This window comes from Schistocerca gregaria, chromosome 2 (assembly GCF_023897955.1).
Source record: "Schistocerca gregaria isolate iqSchGreg1 chromosome 2, iqSchGreg1.2, whole genome shotgun sequence".
Taxonomy (NCBI): Eukaryota; Metazoa; Arthropoda; class Insecta; order Orthoptera; family Acrididae; genus Schistocerca; species Schistocerca gregaria.
The window spans coordinates 91669032-91682793 of NC_064921.1; the positions used below are offsets into that span (position 1 = coordinate 91669032).

The following is a 13762-nucleotide window of genomic DNA, read 5'->3' on the forward strand; positions in this document are numbered from 1 at the left end:
GTTATATATTAGTTCTATTTATTTATATTACTAGAATTGCATCAAACGAAATGTATCAACCTAAACCAATTACCATAATCATTACCTTAACAATATGAGTATTTATTATATCAACACTGATTATTCTAGATATAACAATATTTACAGATTTTTTCAAAAATACTGAAACTATAAATATTGATAATTCAATTAATTATCAAGAAATAACAATATCTTTAGAAAAATTATATAATAGACCAACATTCATTATTACAATAAAAATAATTTTTTTAGCACTATTAGCAGTTGTTAAAATCACTAATATTAATCAGGGACCTATTCATAAAATAAGATAATTCACTAATGAATAAACCCTTTTGATGAAGACATCCTTTAATTAAAATTATTAATATCTCTTTAGTTGATTTACCTGGACCAACAAATATTTCATTTTGATGAAATTTTGGGACCCTGCTAGGATTATGTTTGGTAGTTCAAATCGTAACTGGACTATTTTTAGCTATACACTATACATCAAATATTGAAATAGCATTTAGTTGTGTAGTATACATCTGCCGAGACGTAAATAATGGTTGAATTATTCGAACTTTACATGCAAATGGAGCCTCTATATTTTTATTTGTATTTATTTGCATGTAGTATGGGACATTTACTATGGATCTTATATATACATAGACACCTGAATAATTGGTACAGTAATTCTATTCTTAGTAATTCTATCCTAAGACTATTAATTCTATCCTAAGACTATTAATCCATACTAGTACGAAAGGACCATATAGTTGCAACATTTTTTATTATATTGATTAATATTAATTGAGTTACTATTTTCACAGATTAATGTGTTGAATTTAGAATTAATTTATGTAGATTTTTTGTACAAATAGTATTGATACTTTTATTAGTTATTTGTGTTTTAATTAGTGTTGCTTTTTTAACTTTATTAGAGTGTAAGGTTTTAGGTTATATTCAGATTCAAAAGGGTCCAAATAAGGTAGAATTTGTAGGAATCCCACAACCTTTTAGTGATGCTATTAAGTTAACTTGTAAGGAGCAGCCAATTCCTATTATATATAATTACTTACTTTATTATTTTTCTCCTGTTTTTAATTTAATAATTTCTTTGGCTGTTTGAGTAATTTTTCCTTACTTAACTTATATATGTTCTTTTTCTTATGGATTTTTATTTTTTTATGTTGCACTAGATTAGGTGTTTATACCGTTAGGATTGCTAGTTGATCTTCTAATTCAAATTATTCCTTATTATGTACTCTTCGTTCTGTTGCTCAAACAATTTCGTATGAAGTTAGTTTGGCTTTAATTTATTATCTCTAATTATTTTAATTGGTAGTTTTAATATGTTTGATTTTATAAATTATCAGCTCTATTGTTGATTTATTATTATTTCTTTTCCTTTACCTTTAGCTTGTTTTGCTTCTTCTTTAGTTGAAACTAATCATACTCCTTTTGACTTTGCTGAGGGTGAGTCTGAGTTAGTTTCAGGGTTTAATACTGAATATGGTGCAGGTATACTAGAATTGTTTTTATAAGAATATTATTAGATTTAATTATTTTAGCTGGTGATTTTTATTCTTTTATATTTTTATTAAGGTTGCTATTATAACCTTAGGTTTTATTTGAGTTCGGGGTACATTACCACGGTTCCATTATGATAAATTAATATACTTAGCTTGAAAAAGTTTTCTAACTTTATCTTTGAATTTTTTATTTTCTTTGTTCGTTTAAAGATTTTATTTATCTCATTTATTTAGTGAAATTTTTAAAGAAAAGTTAATAGAAGAGTTAAACTTCTAGTTTTATGTTTTCAGAACATATGCTTTTTCTAAGCTAATTAACTTATTATTCCTTAATTAGCTGATCTCAAGAAGTACGTAAAGTAGATAATTGTTAAGATTTGTTCCGTTATGATATAAGGTTCTTCAACAGGTCGTTTACCAATTCATGTTAATAAGCATACAACAACTACCATAATTCAGAATAAAATCTGATTAATAGGATAGAATTGTATACCTCGGAATGGTCTTTTATTATAAAATGGTAAAATTATTAAGATTCTAATTGATAAGAATAATTCAATAACACCTCCTAACTTATTAGGAATTGACCGTAGAATTTCATATGCAAATAAGAAATATCATTCTGGTTGAATATGAACTGGTGTTACTAGTAGGTTAGCAGGTACAAAATTGTCTGGATCTCCTAGTAGGTAAAGATTAATTAAGGAAAGTATAATTAATAATGATGTTATTAATACAAATGTAATACAATCCTTGAAAGTAAAGTATGGATGAAATAGAATTTTTTCAATATCTCCATTTAGACCTAAAGGGTTATTAGACCCTGTTTGGTGAAGAAAGAATAAATGAATTGCTGCTATAGCAGCAATAATAAATGGTAATACAAAATGGAATGTAAAAAATCGATTTAATGTTGCGTTATCAACAGCAAACCCTACTCACACTCATTGAACTAAATCTGTTCCTAAATATAGAATTGCTGATAATAAATTAGTAATTACTGTTGCACCTCAAAAAATATCGGCAGATGTGTACTATACATCAATTCTATAAAATATACTAATACAAAATTCAGTAAAATTATTTATATTATATAATTAAATAAACAAAAAATAAATAATCAAGACATACTGATTTGTACAGAAAAATTTTCAGTGTAAGTGAAACACTTTACTAATAGGTTATATCTTGAACCTCTTCCTAGATACACTTTCGAGTACATCTACTATGTTACAACTTATCTCATCTAAAATGAAGCTACTTTAAAATAATAAAATAGAATAATCAATAATGAGAGCGACGGGCCATGTGTACACACTTGAGAGCCAATATCAGTTAAATTAAATAAATTAAATTACTATCAAATCCACGTTCATTAACAGTACTTCACCATCAAATCCGTTATAAACAAAAATCTATTGTAAGCCACCTCCTCTTAACTATAAGCTGCACCTTGACCTGAAATATTTTATCATTATAAATCTTGAGAATTATATCTCTAAAAAGATTCTCTGATAATGGAGATATACAAACAAATAATTCAAGTAGATTAAAACGTATATTATCAATCATGGGGTAGGTTCCTCTGAATGGAATGAGATACCGCCAAATACTTTGGGTTTAAAGACCTTAACTAATAGTACCCTGGTAAATATAATTAACATTTAAAATAATAGGGTATCTAATCTTAGTTTATTATTTAAATTTCACAGATTCATAAAAAGAGCTACAAATAAATTTTAACATTTCACCTTAAAAATTTATATTTTAACCCTAATAATATAAACAACTGTCTTAACCAATAATATTCACTTGTACCAATCGTATAACTGCGGCTGCTGGCACGAATTATGGCGATACTAAATCAATTGCTGAATCCAAAATCATTTGATAATTAAATCAAATTACTGCAAAAAGAACATTTAGTCTAACAAAACTTACATATAATACAAAGAAAAAGTGAATAGACAAGCAAGAATAAAACTTTTAAGAATAAAAATATGAAATTTGAACATTTTATAAAATTGAGAAAAAATGAAAGATTCAAATATTTAAAGAAGTAAAAAGAAAAAAATTACAAACACTAACAAAAAGAAAAAAGAAACGCACCCTCGTATGTCCACAACAACTTCTCTATTGTATATAAATAAAGATTAATATGGAACATGTATACCGATAAATGTATTGTATTCTCTCTTATTTATTGCCGTCACCTGACTTTTTTTTAAATCGCACTTAAAAATTTACAAGATACACATTCACAGCCACACTGCTGCAAGAAAAAAAGGAAACAAAAAAATTGATAGTTGAATGAATAATACGGTTGTCGCGAAGTGTGGCAACAGTGCAACATGTAGGAGCGAGATTCTCGCTCTCTAGCTGTAACTCTCTGCTAACCGCTCGGAAAAAGAATGAATATTATTGGCCGCCAGTAGCTAGTCTATGGGGATGCACAGAGCGGCTGAAAATTGGGCCGCCTTCTTACATGATGCGAACAGTATTTGAACAGCTCGGACCATCTTGCAGAGTTCTTCCTAACTGTTCTTGGCGACGCTGCTCGCAGTTACATCGTTGCCAGAGCTTCCTTTTGTATATCGCATTTGTATTAAATCTGTTGGGATGAGGAATCGCACGCCCCCCGCCAATTGCGGTATTTTCTCTTCACCTTGTAATTCATTATGCTGCAGTCTCAGCATATCTTAACAGTCTGTACTGATGTACTATATCTAAACTAACTTCATTTAGTTCATTTAAAATATGTACATTATAATTCTTAAGCAACAATTTTTTTTTTATCTGGTAACCTCTTCATGCTATTCTAGTATACGTTTTTAAAGTGTAAGTTTTTTGTAGCTATCCTGCAATTTTTGACACTATTCCATATCACTTGAAATCTTACAAGAGTACGGTATTTTGGTATTAACTTTATTTTTCCTCAATAAATGGGAACAATGACTAACTTTGATACTACGACTGTGTTTCTTGGATAAATGGAAAAAAATGACGTACTTTGGTACCTTGACTTTAAGTGAGCTTTACGTGCAGCAGAAACAGTAAGCATTTTCCATTGTCATGATTTTTCCAGAAAACATCACACTATGCTTAAATGCATAGAGGGTAACTAAACGAGAATCAATGATAGCAATTGAAAAAGTGATGTTATTAAGCCATCAATTTTTCGATTTCCGAACGCACACTGCATTTCTTACCGCAATTCATCTGTCCGTTGTGAAGTGTGACCAACATTAGAATATGAGGTGTCAATTTGAATCGCTGTTAATTGTAGGCATTTCGTAGATGTACATTTTTTCAGTCTATAATTATAATTTGAGATTAAAATTGGACTGGTATATTGAAGACAGTTGTGTACTTGCAGTTTTGTTGTCTTTCTTTCACCAACAAATTCTGTCATTCATAAATCCTCCAAACACACTTCATATCTGTGAGTGGCGCAAGATTCGTGTTCTCCTATGCAGACGGTGTTAATTATAACTTTACAGAGTACCTTCGGCACTTGTGTAACAGGAACTGAGTTTCCCCATTAAAAAGTTGAAAACAAGGGGATCTAGTGGACATGGCAGACAATCTTACGAAGTACGACTTATCGAAAATAACTTTCCATCTTGTTGGCGCCGCACAATTCTCGTTTAGCGTCTTTTATGACTGGACGTTTGTTAAAATACCGATAGAAGTCAGCAGAATGGGGTCAGGTTTTGGAGGAAAACTGCAGTTCTTAACCTTCTGGAATGCGGTGAGTCGATGATAGTGTATTGAACTGTCTATTAGCTATTAAACTTCCCTGTTACCGACAAGCTTATGTTTTTTTGCCTATAGATTTTACAATCTGTTTACTTCGTCGTTTGTGTTACGAATGACTGCATAGGGACAAATGAAAACAATCCTAATCGTCCACCGTTAATTCGTAGATTGAAAGACTACTTGCAACCGGTACTGGCGTTTCCAGTCGCTCTGGTGAGTGTAGCGTCCATGAATATGAACTTAAGATAAATGTGTTTCCTGCTTATGTACAGTATGACTTTTAACCTTGTTAGAGTTGTAGAAACTATAATTTACGTTGTCGTTTGGCTTAACAGTTTGTTGGTGCCACATTTTGGGGACTCTACGCTATTGACAGAGAATTAGTGTTGCCACGAGCAGTAGATCCCTACTTTCCGTGGTGGCTGAACCATATAATGCATTCCAATATTGTATTGTTTTCATTAATTGAAATGGTGATTTGTTTTCGAAAATACCCAGACCGGATAATCGGAATCGGGGGCCTGACAATGTTCATGGGCTCGTACTTAATTTGGTGAGTTGTGTGGAACTGTTCTTTTGATATTAACCCATTTCAAAACCCTAAACAATGGTTATTGTGTGTATTTTATAAAACACACACATTGAGATCTTTTTCATTTCGTATACCATTTTGATTATTTTCTTGCGTCGAGATGCGTTAGTAATTTATAAATGCTCGTACTTTTATGTAAATATATTTATTCATTCTGGATGAAGTTATTACCTTTCTTGCAGGACCCATGTGGTGTTCTACAAAACTGGAGAATGGGTTTATCCTGTACTGAATAAACTGGGTTTCCCACTTCGCATGGGATTCTTTGGGGGGCTGCTGTGCTTTGCAAGTGTGTGGTATTTCTTGGGTGAATATATCAACAATAAAGTGTGGGGTAAGTAAAGTATTTTATTACACACATTTGATTAACTTTACAATGTCTTTTTCACTCTTAATGTCACTTTCGAATTGTTCACCAGGAGGCTCTAAGTTCATGAAGAAATATTCAGTATTCCATACATTGAATTTGGTATATAAATATGTATCCTTGAGAATTCATTCATAGAATTTTACTTCTAAAATTTAGTTAGGCCTAATAGATAGATATCAACAATGAATAAATTGCAAAATCAATATCGCTGCTTATTTAGACATATGTGGAAACTTAACGGCAAAGTGTCATAGTAAAAATCAAAGAGTGTGCATCACTTGAAATTTTTTTTGTAGTGTATGCACTAAATTTATGTATAATATGGCTAAAAAATCCGTTAGAGACTTGCCCATTATGTAACATACTTTTCTGAATTTACCTCGTATCATTACTTTTTATAACTATCTTACATGTAACAAAGTGTGTTTAAATATGGCCTGAATTTAAACATTAGTTGCAGGTCATTCTGTTACCTAGCCTTTACTTGGCGTTCACATTTGTTGGCTTCATCAACTCTCAAGTAAATTAACACATTTCAGTCCATTCTAGACCTTGAACTACATTACAGATCAGTCTGTCACCCCGACTAAGTTTTCAGAGGGGGGGGGGGGGGGGGTCTAGTTTCACAGTAAAGCCATATGTCACGAGCAGACACAATTAAATAAATCCGATTCATCGCAGAACGAAATGGCAACCTACACCTGTCAGTTCATGCCCATTAAATGAACTGTGATTTCAACTGCAAATGTAATTTGCTATTTGCTCCTGCCATTGCTTGATCCAGCATATGACAATAACTGATGTAAATGGGAGAGATTTTTATGAGAGCAGATTTATTATTTACCCCATGATATATCTGGGAGTTTCATTGACATTGGATCACTGAAGGTATTAGTTCTTTTCTTGTTTTGGCTGAAATGTTTAGTGTGTGAAAATGAAAATGTATCCCGAAGTAATAAGCATAAACAAAGAATATTTATTTGTTCTGTGATGCAGCCACTGTTTAGTATATGTGTAAGACATATGTATCACAAGAAATGAAGATCCAGAAATGAGTTCATATAGTAATAAGGAAAATCAGGAATTTGTAATAAGCTTTGCTTTGTATATTGGATTGTTTTTGTTTCAGTTTAGCACCCTGATATCAGTCAGTTATTGTCTTTAGTTTTCTATTATTACTGTGGTGTGTTAATAGAGGATTGGAATCTGTGGAGATTTTATTGTATTTAATGGACAGCACTTTACAGATTGAACCATATTATTACTTATTAACCTCCTGCACAGGGTTTAGTCTCTCTGACATTCTGTTTTGATTAGTAAGACGCCTTTGGTACACTTTCTTCTGCAGATCGAATGATTACTTCAGCTTTTTCTGATGAAATATCAAATTACAGCGTTGTTTTTGAGTTTTGTTCAGTTGCATATCAATATGTATGACTCGTATTCATTCAGTCATCGTGTAGTGAGGTCCCATAACTGAGGAGAACCTTCAGGGATCTGTCAAGGTATCCATTAACAAAAGAGAAGCAACTCTTCATAACTTTAACTGTGCACCTAATTACCAATAAACTATCGCTATACTACTTCATGCTGTTTGTGCTTATATCCACTACATTTAATGTAATTTATTATAAAAAGAGACATTACCTTGCAAGAAGCTGCTCTGCTTCAGTTCTGTTAAGTAACTGTCCAGTGTTTTCCCTGCAGTAACAGCATTCCTTGGGGGTCTGTGAGTGATTTGGAAAGTGTCCTCTAAATGGCCCTAAACATGTTGGCTTATGAAGGTGGCAAGGCTATGCTGAGAATTCAGTTTCATTTCTTTCTCTTAAAGTGGTCAAGAAGGAGCACCTACTCCCCTTCCCCACAATTGCTCATTGTCACTCCAGACAGCAAAAACTTAGATATATCCTTTGCCAGAGCTTATACTATCTCCTGTTGTTCCTGGAAATGAACATCCTACCCATAATTCTTTCCACTCCTCCCACAGTGGTATCCTGCTGCCCAGCCAATCCATGAAATAACCCAGTCCATCTTCATGCTGCACATACACACAGTTCTTTGCCGCTCAACTTCAGTAGCTGCTTCACAACCATTACGACCTGAATTTTACATCTTTTGAATACCAGTTCCTCTGGTATAAAATTGAGTGCATTCAGTTTCAAGATGTTTGCTGAATAATAACACAGAAAAATATCCTTTTGCCTTCATTCTTTAATGTTTCTTCCCAGGACTCGTACTGTGCTATACAATATATGATTTTACATTAGTGCCTGTGCTCCTGGTCTAGTAGTATAATAATTAGTATTATCAAATAATAACTGCAGAACAGAGGCAATTTGTGTCCTGTTCACTCCTTTGCCAGTCCAAGAATAGGAAGAGAGAAGATGGAGAGAAATATGAGCACTGAATAAAAAAACTGAGGAACGTAATAGCTGCAATAATTATATACAAGTTGCTCACTGGTCCTCTATCTCTGAAAAGGAGGCTGTGTATGTAGAAAACTTTGATTCCCCCCTGGTATTATACCCATAAATTCTTGCACCACAGCAAAAATGAGTGATGTAGATAGGGGAAGTGGTGCTGAGAAGTGGCTGAAATCACTTTAATTGAACAAACCTTTTGAGCCTGTTGAAATGCTGTCAAATTCTGTACAGAATTTTCAGCTGAATTAGGCCCTAGCTTATGCGTAATATAGTGTACAAAAAAGGTCTCGGAAGTTAGCCACAAAACTACCATCCAGTATCCGACATCCATATGTTGTAGAATTTTAGAACATGTTCTGAGCTTGAACATAATGAAATAAGTCGAACAGAATGACCTCCTCCATGCCAGCCAGTATGGGTTTCAAAAATGCTGGTAATGCAAAATCCAACTTGAGATCTTCTCATACGGCATCCTGAAAGCCATTGATCAAAACAGTTGGGTAGATGCAATATTTCTTGACTTCAAAACAGAATTTGACTCAGTTGTGTAGCAATGCTTATTAATGAAAGAATGGTTGTATGGGAATCAAGCAAAGTCTGTGACTAGGCTGAGGATTTCTCGGTAGGGAGGACACGGTATGTTATCTTGGATGGAGAGTCATTGAGAGATGTAGAAGTAATTTCAGGCTTGCCCCAGGGATGTGTGCTGGGACACTTGCTGTTCATGTTGTATACTGTATTTATGGATTATAAAACACACTTTTTTCTGTGAAAATTGCCTCCAAAATTCAGGTGCATCTTATACTTGAAATTAATATAAAAATGTCTGGTGTTCCGATTAAAACTACCACCCATCTGAAAAATGGCCGTATATTTGATGCCACAGGAAACCTCTCTGTCTGCCAACATTGGATCCAGCTGGCAGTAGCAATGCACCAAAGGAATGAACAAGCTTACAAACTGTTTCCCTCCCACTCTGCCATCACAAATCCAGAACATTGTCTAGCCTACGATGCATCATTGCAGTCTACACTGCCAGAGAACTTGAATTGAACATGATTTGTGTTATCAATAACAGTATAATATTTTTGTTAGTAGCTAATTTCATAATGGAAAAAATAAAAGGTATTCATATGAGGGCTATAAATTGAAAGTAATAGCATATGCAGAAGAACATAGAAACAGAGGAGCTGAGCAGAATTTTGGCCCTCCACCAATAGAAGAAAAAGAAGAAGAACGCTCAGTAATCTGGCTTTACATTCTGATGATAAAAATGTTTCTTTTTAAGACATTGCTTCAAAATTAAGGTGCCTCTTACAGTCTGCAGAATATTGTATTAATAAAATAGTAATAAAGTAAAGCAACCATCAATATGAAGATTGTTTTTGGCACCACAGTGCTTTACTACACATTATACTGTTGGAGGTGGTAAGCCATTACTTTCTTCTAACCTTTGAGCTCACCTAGGCAGACAGTTATAGGGATCCTACAGTTTAACGTGGCTTCCACACCATGGTGAAACTGCATTTTTCACAGCAAGCATTGCCAGAGGTGAAAGAAGTGGTAAGTGTCAAATAAAAATCCTAATATTGACATGGAATCGAACCTGTGACCTTTGGACTTGTACTTATGCACTTTACAGTTGAGCCACTATTAATGACTTAACAAACAATGTTAATAGCAACTAGACTTTTTGAAGTTTATGCAGTTATCTACAATGAAAAAGTTTGAATATCTGTACAAATGTTTAGTCAGATCTTATCAAGGCTTCAAGTTGGTGTAGAGGTTGGCAACTTTCTGTAAATAATCAGAAATCTAAACTTGTGAACTTGAAATGAGGAATAAAAGTAGTGTCCCATGACAGCATTAAGAGTGAGTCACATTTGGAGTCACTCAACTTGTACAAATACCCATGTGTAACAGTTAGTGAAAATCAAAATGGAATGATTACGTAGACTTGGTTGTAGGTAAATGAGGTGGCCAGTTTTGGTTCTTTGTTAGGATTTTGTGTAAATGCAGTTGGTCTGCATGGATGATTACTTTCGAAAGACTCATTAAACCTATCCTAGGATATTGTTGAACACACCAAATAGCACTATCAAGAAAATAATGTAGAGCAACACACATTGTCATAGTTTTGTTTCACCCTTCAAGAGGATGAGAGAGAGACTTGAACTGGCCATCACTTGAAGTAGATGCAAAGTATCCCTTGCGAGTGTACTTACAATATACAAGAACCATCCTTAATTGAGAAACACAGGAATGTTCACAGGAATCTAGTAATGTATCACTTCCATAGAGACTGTGAAGGCAAGATTAGACTATAGCACATACAGAGGTATCCAAGCATTCATTGTTCCGACACTCCAGAAGCTATTGAAACAGGAAATTGCTCTCATAAACTATACAGTGGGAAGGATCCCCTGCCACGTACTTCATAATGGTTTTTCAGAGTATAGATGTACATGTAGAACTAGGCCATAAAGGAGTAGTCATTTCTTTTTTAGCCTACATTATCACCAAGTTAGCCTTGGTATGTGAATCATTTTGTTGTTTCAAGGGAGTGTCTGTGAGAGATAACTCTGAAAGTTCAGATTTTATATGGTCCAGTGTTTCACAACACTTTCACTGATACTGATGCACAATAGATAAAAAAAAAATGTTGTATTCTTGCCAAGGGTTTGTCACCTGGAGATAAGTCAGCTATAATTCCTGTGAGACTTGCAAAGAATGAGTTGTTATTGGAGTACTGTGCCTTTAGAAAGTCATAAATAACAAACTATTAGCTTTGTTTCTAGATCAGTATATTGCTTGAGTGTCTCGTAATAAAATAAAAATTACTCAAACTTTAATGTGTAGTTTTGTCTAAAAATAAGACATTATCTTTGTAAAGAAAGTTTATTAATTCACAAAATAATTTTTGCATCTTATGTTCATTTTTACATGATTGTCGTTTTGAAAAGATAAATAAAAAAAAATTTTCTTGCAGCAAAAGAAATGGAGAAAATTGAAAAGAAGAAACAGTGAGCCTCTGCAACACATCAGTAGAAAAGTTACTAATTACCCAGCTAGTCATTGAATTTAGACTGAGATCTTTGAAAATAACTTTGTTTATAGAAATGTATTGAAAGATTAGCCTAATCTTGCATGAAAACTTTTATAAGAATTTTGCAGATTCTAAAGACAGGGAACATTTTTATGTATACTGATCTTGTTTGCTTTGGTTTAGCGCAAGATTATCTAATACTCCGTTATGCAGCATAACAAAAACTTTGAAATCAGGTTATGAAGATATAAATCTAGTCGTACATTTATAAAATATTTGCTCCAGTACAAGTAACTGTGCACTATTGAAGTCTACCAAATGTGTAACTGCCAGTACATCTATAGATTCATTCTGTGAAAAAAAGACAGGAATTTTGAGATGAAAGAGCCCTCCACAATGCAGCAATAACTTTGTACCTTACATATATTATTAGATATCAAACTTAGATGATAAAGATGTTGAATTGTGAATGCTAAATTTTTTCAGGTATATTTCGTGATATGAATTTAAGGTAGCATTACATTAACAGTGCAAATGATCTTAGTGGCCTTGAAATAAATTGAAAACTGTAGAATGGGGATAAATAATAATTTTGCAGTGTTTGTAGTATTTGGCCATTGAAATAGTGGCTAAGTGTGGAGGCACATATATACAAAGAAAATTTTGATACTTAATATTCATAGCTGCCTGACCCACTTTTCTTACTGGAAAGTAACATTTTTTGAACTGTTATTTTTCTGAATGTTGAGATTCTCATTGTATTGAAATTTGTACATAATTATAGAAAGTATATATTTTTTACTTATGTTATGAAAGTAAAATATTACAGCCTAAAGGCCTGGAAGTTAATGTCGTGTTTTGATATGTTAAGTATTAGAAATAATTTGGAACTGATAATGTAGGAACCCAATGTTACTACTGATGCAAGATTTAAAGGCTGTCAAGTCATAATCGCACAAAGTGCAGGTTTCTTTAAGAAGCCTGGTTATCAATATAATGTATGAAGTTAGCAATGAGCATTCATATCATGCGGACAAAATGGACACTGTTTATGACTTAATGCACAGATTAATGTAACATAATGTTAGAGAAAGATCTTATGTTAATCATGTTGATTTCAATGGAAAATTTTCTGAACTTCTATCGATCTGTTAACAAATGTTTGTAATTATCTAGTCTAGTCAGAGCCACCAAAAGATTTACTCGTATGTTGTTCCTTGTATGTAATTCGTGCATACAAATTTTGATATTATTTTTAAATGTAATGTACCTGTTACACAGTGAAGAGATTTTTTGATCTTGTTTTTCTGAAATTAATAAAAAATTATGCAATTTTTGTAATTTCTATATTGAGCCAGTGGTATACAATGTGATTGTTAACCTTTCAAGTGACAAAATGATCTACTTAGCATAACTGTGAAATAAATGTCAGTATGCACTCTTTGGGAATGCTAATCAGTAAAACTGCTCAATTTATCATGTATTTCCATGTTGACCATGAGTTGTGGGTTGATAAATACTTGTGTCAAATAAGGAACACAAAAATCATACATGGTAGTGTCAGCTTCTGTTAGTAAACACATGCCTTCAGGAGGAGGACATATCCCAAAGGACTGGTGTTCACAACGAACTTTAGGCCCTGCATATAAGTTTAAAATGCTTCTTCAAGCACAGGGCAAGTGTGTATGCTACCTGCTGAATCTGTGACAGGCATTTCACACCCACTTCCTCACCCAGCCTACCATCAGCTACTGTTGTAGCGGTTAACGGTACAGATAGTAGCTACATCATCTACATTGGAGTCTCCTCAAATTTCTGAATCCATTGTGTGCTTGCCTGTAACCTCTTCCTAGAAGTTCACAAGATCTGCCAGAATTGCCATGTACCTGTGCCACGTTCATGATGTACTTCTTATACATTTAAAAGAAATATTCATGAATGCTGGTATACCTCTAACTAAAATGAAAACTGCCAAAAATGAGTAATTAATGTTCCTATTACATCCATTTATGTGCATAAACTGTTTCTATTGTG

At 33.1% G+C, this 13762-nt stretch overlaps 1 protein-coding gene across 2 annotated transcripts; it reads left to right on the top strand.

Moving 5' to 3' along the window:
* The first annotated feature begins 4590 nt into the window (after positions 1-4590).
* On the top strand, positions 4591-13192 carry LOC126336401 (androgen-induced gene 1 protein-like). 2 transcript variants are annotated; one of them, XM_050000085.1, is made up of 5 exons: positions 4591-5289; positions 5373-5510; positions 5633-5850; positions 6072-6223; positions 11672-13192. In XM_050000085.1, exons 1-5 carry the CDS (start codon positions 5113-5115, stop codon positions 11707-11709), a joined length of 723 nt encoding a protein of 240 aa, XP_049856042.1. In that variant the 5' UTR covers positions 4591-5112; the 3' UTR covers positions 11710-13192. The 2 variants fall into 2 exon arrangements, with proteins under 2 accessions (XP_049856042.1, XP_049856043.1); XM_050000086.1 differs by having other exon boundaries at positions 4605-5289; positions 5465-5510.
* Positions 13193-13762: the final 570 nt, after the last annotated feature.

What these genes read in the sequence shown, in the direction of transcription:
- LOC126336401 (XM_050000085.1), top strand. Translation starts at nt 5,113, where the DNA reads ATGGCAGACAATCTTACGAAGTACGACTTATCGAAAATAACTTTCCAT. An exon ending in TGGCGTTTCCAGTCGCTCTG is followed by an intron (nt 5,511 to 5,632) that starts GTGAGTGTAGCG and finishes TTGGCTTAACAG; the next exon opens with TTTGTTGGTGCCACATTTTG. An exon ending in TATCAACAATAAAGTGTGGG is followed by an intron (nt 6,224 to 11,671) that starts GTAAGTAAAGTA and finishes ATTTTCTTGCAG; the next exon opens with CAAAAGAAATGGAGAAAATT.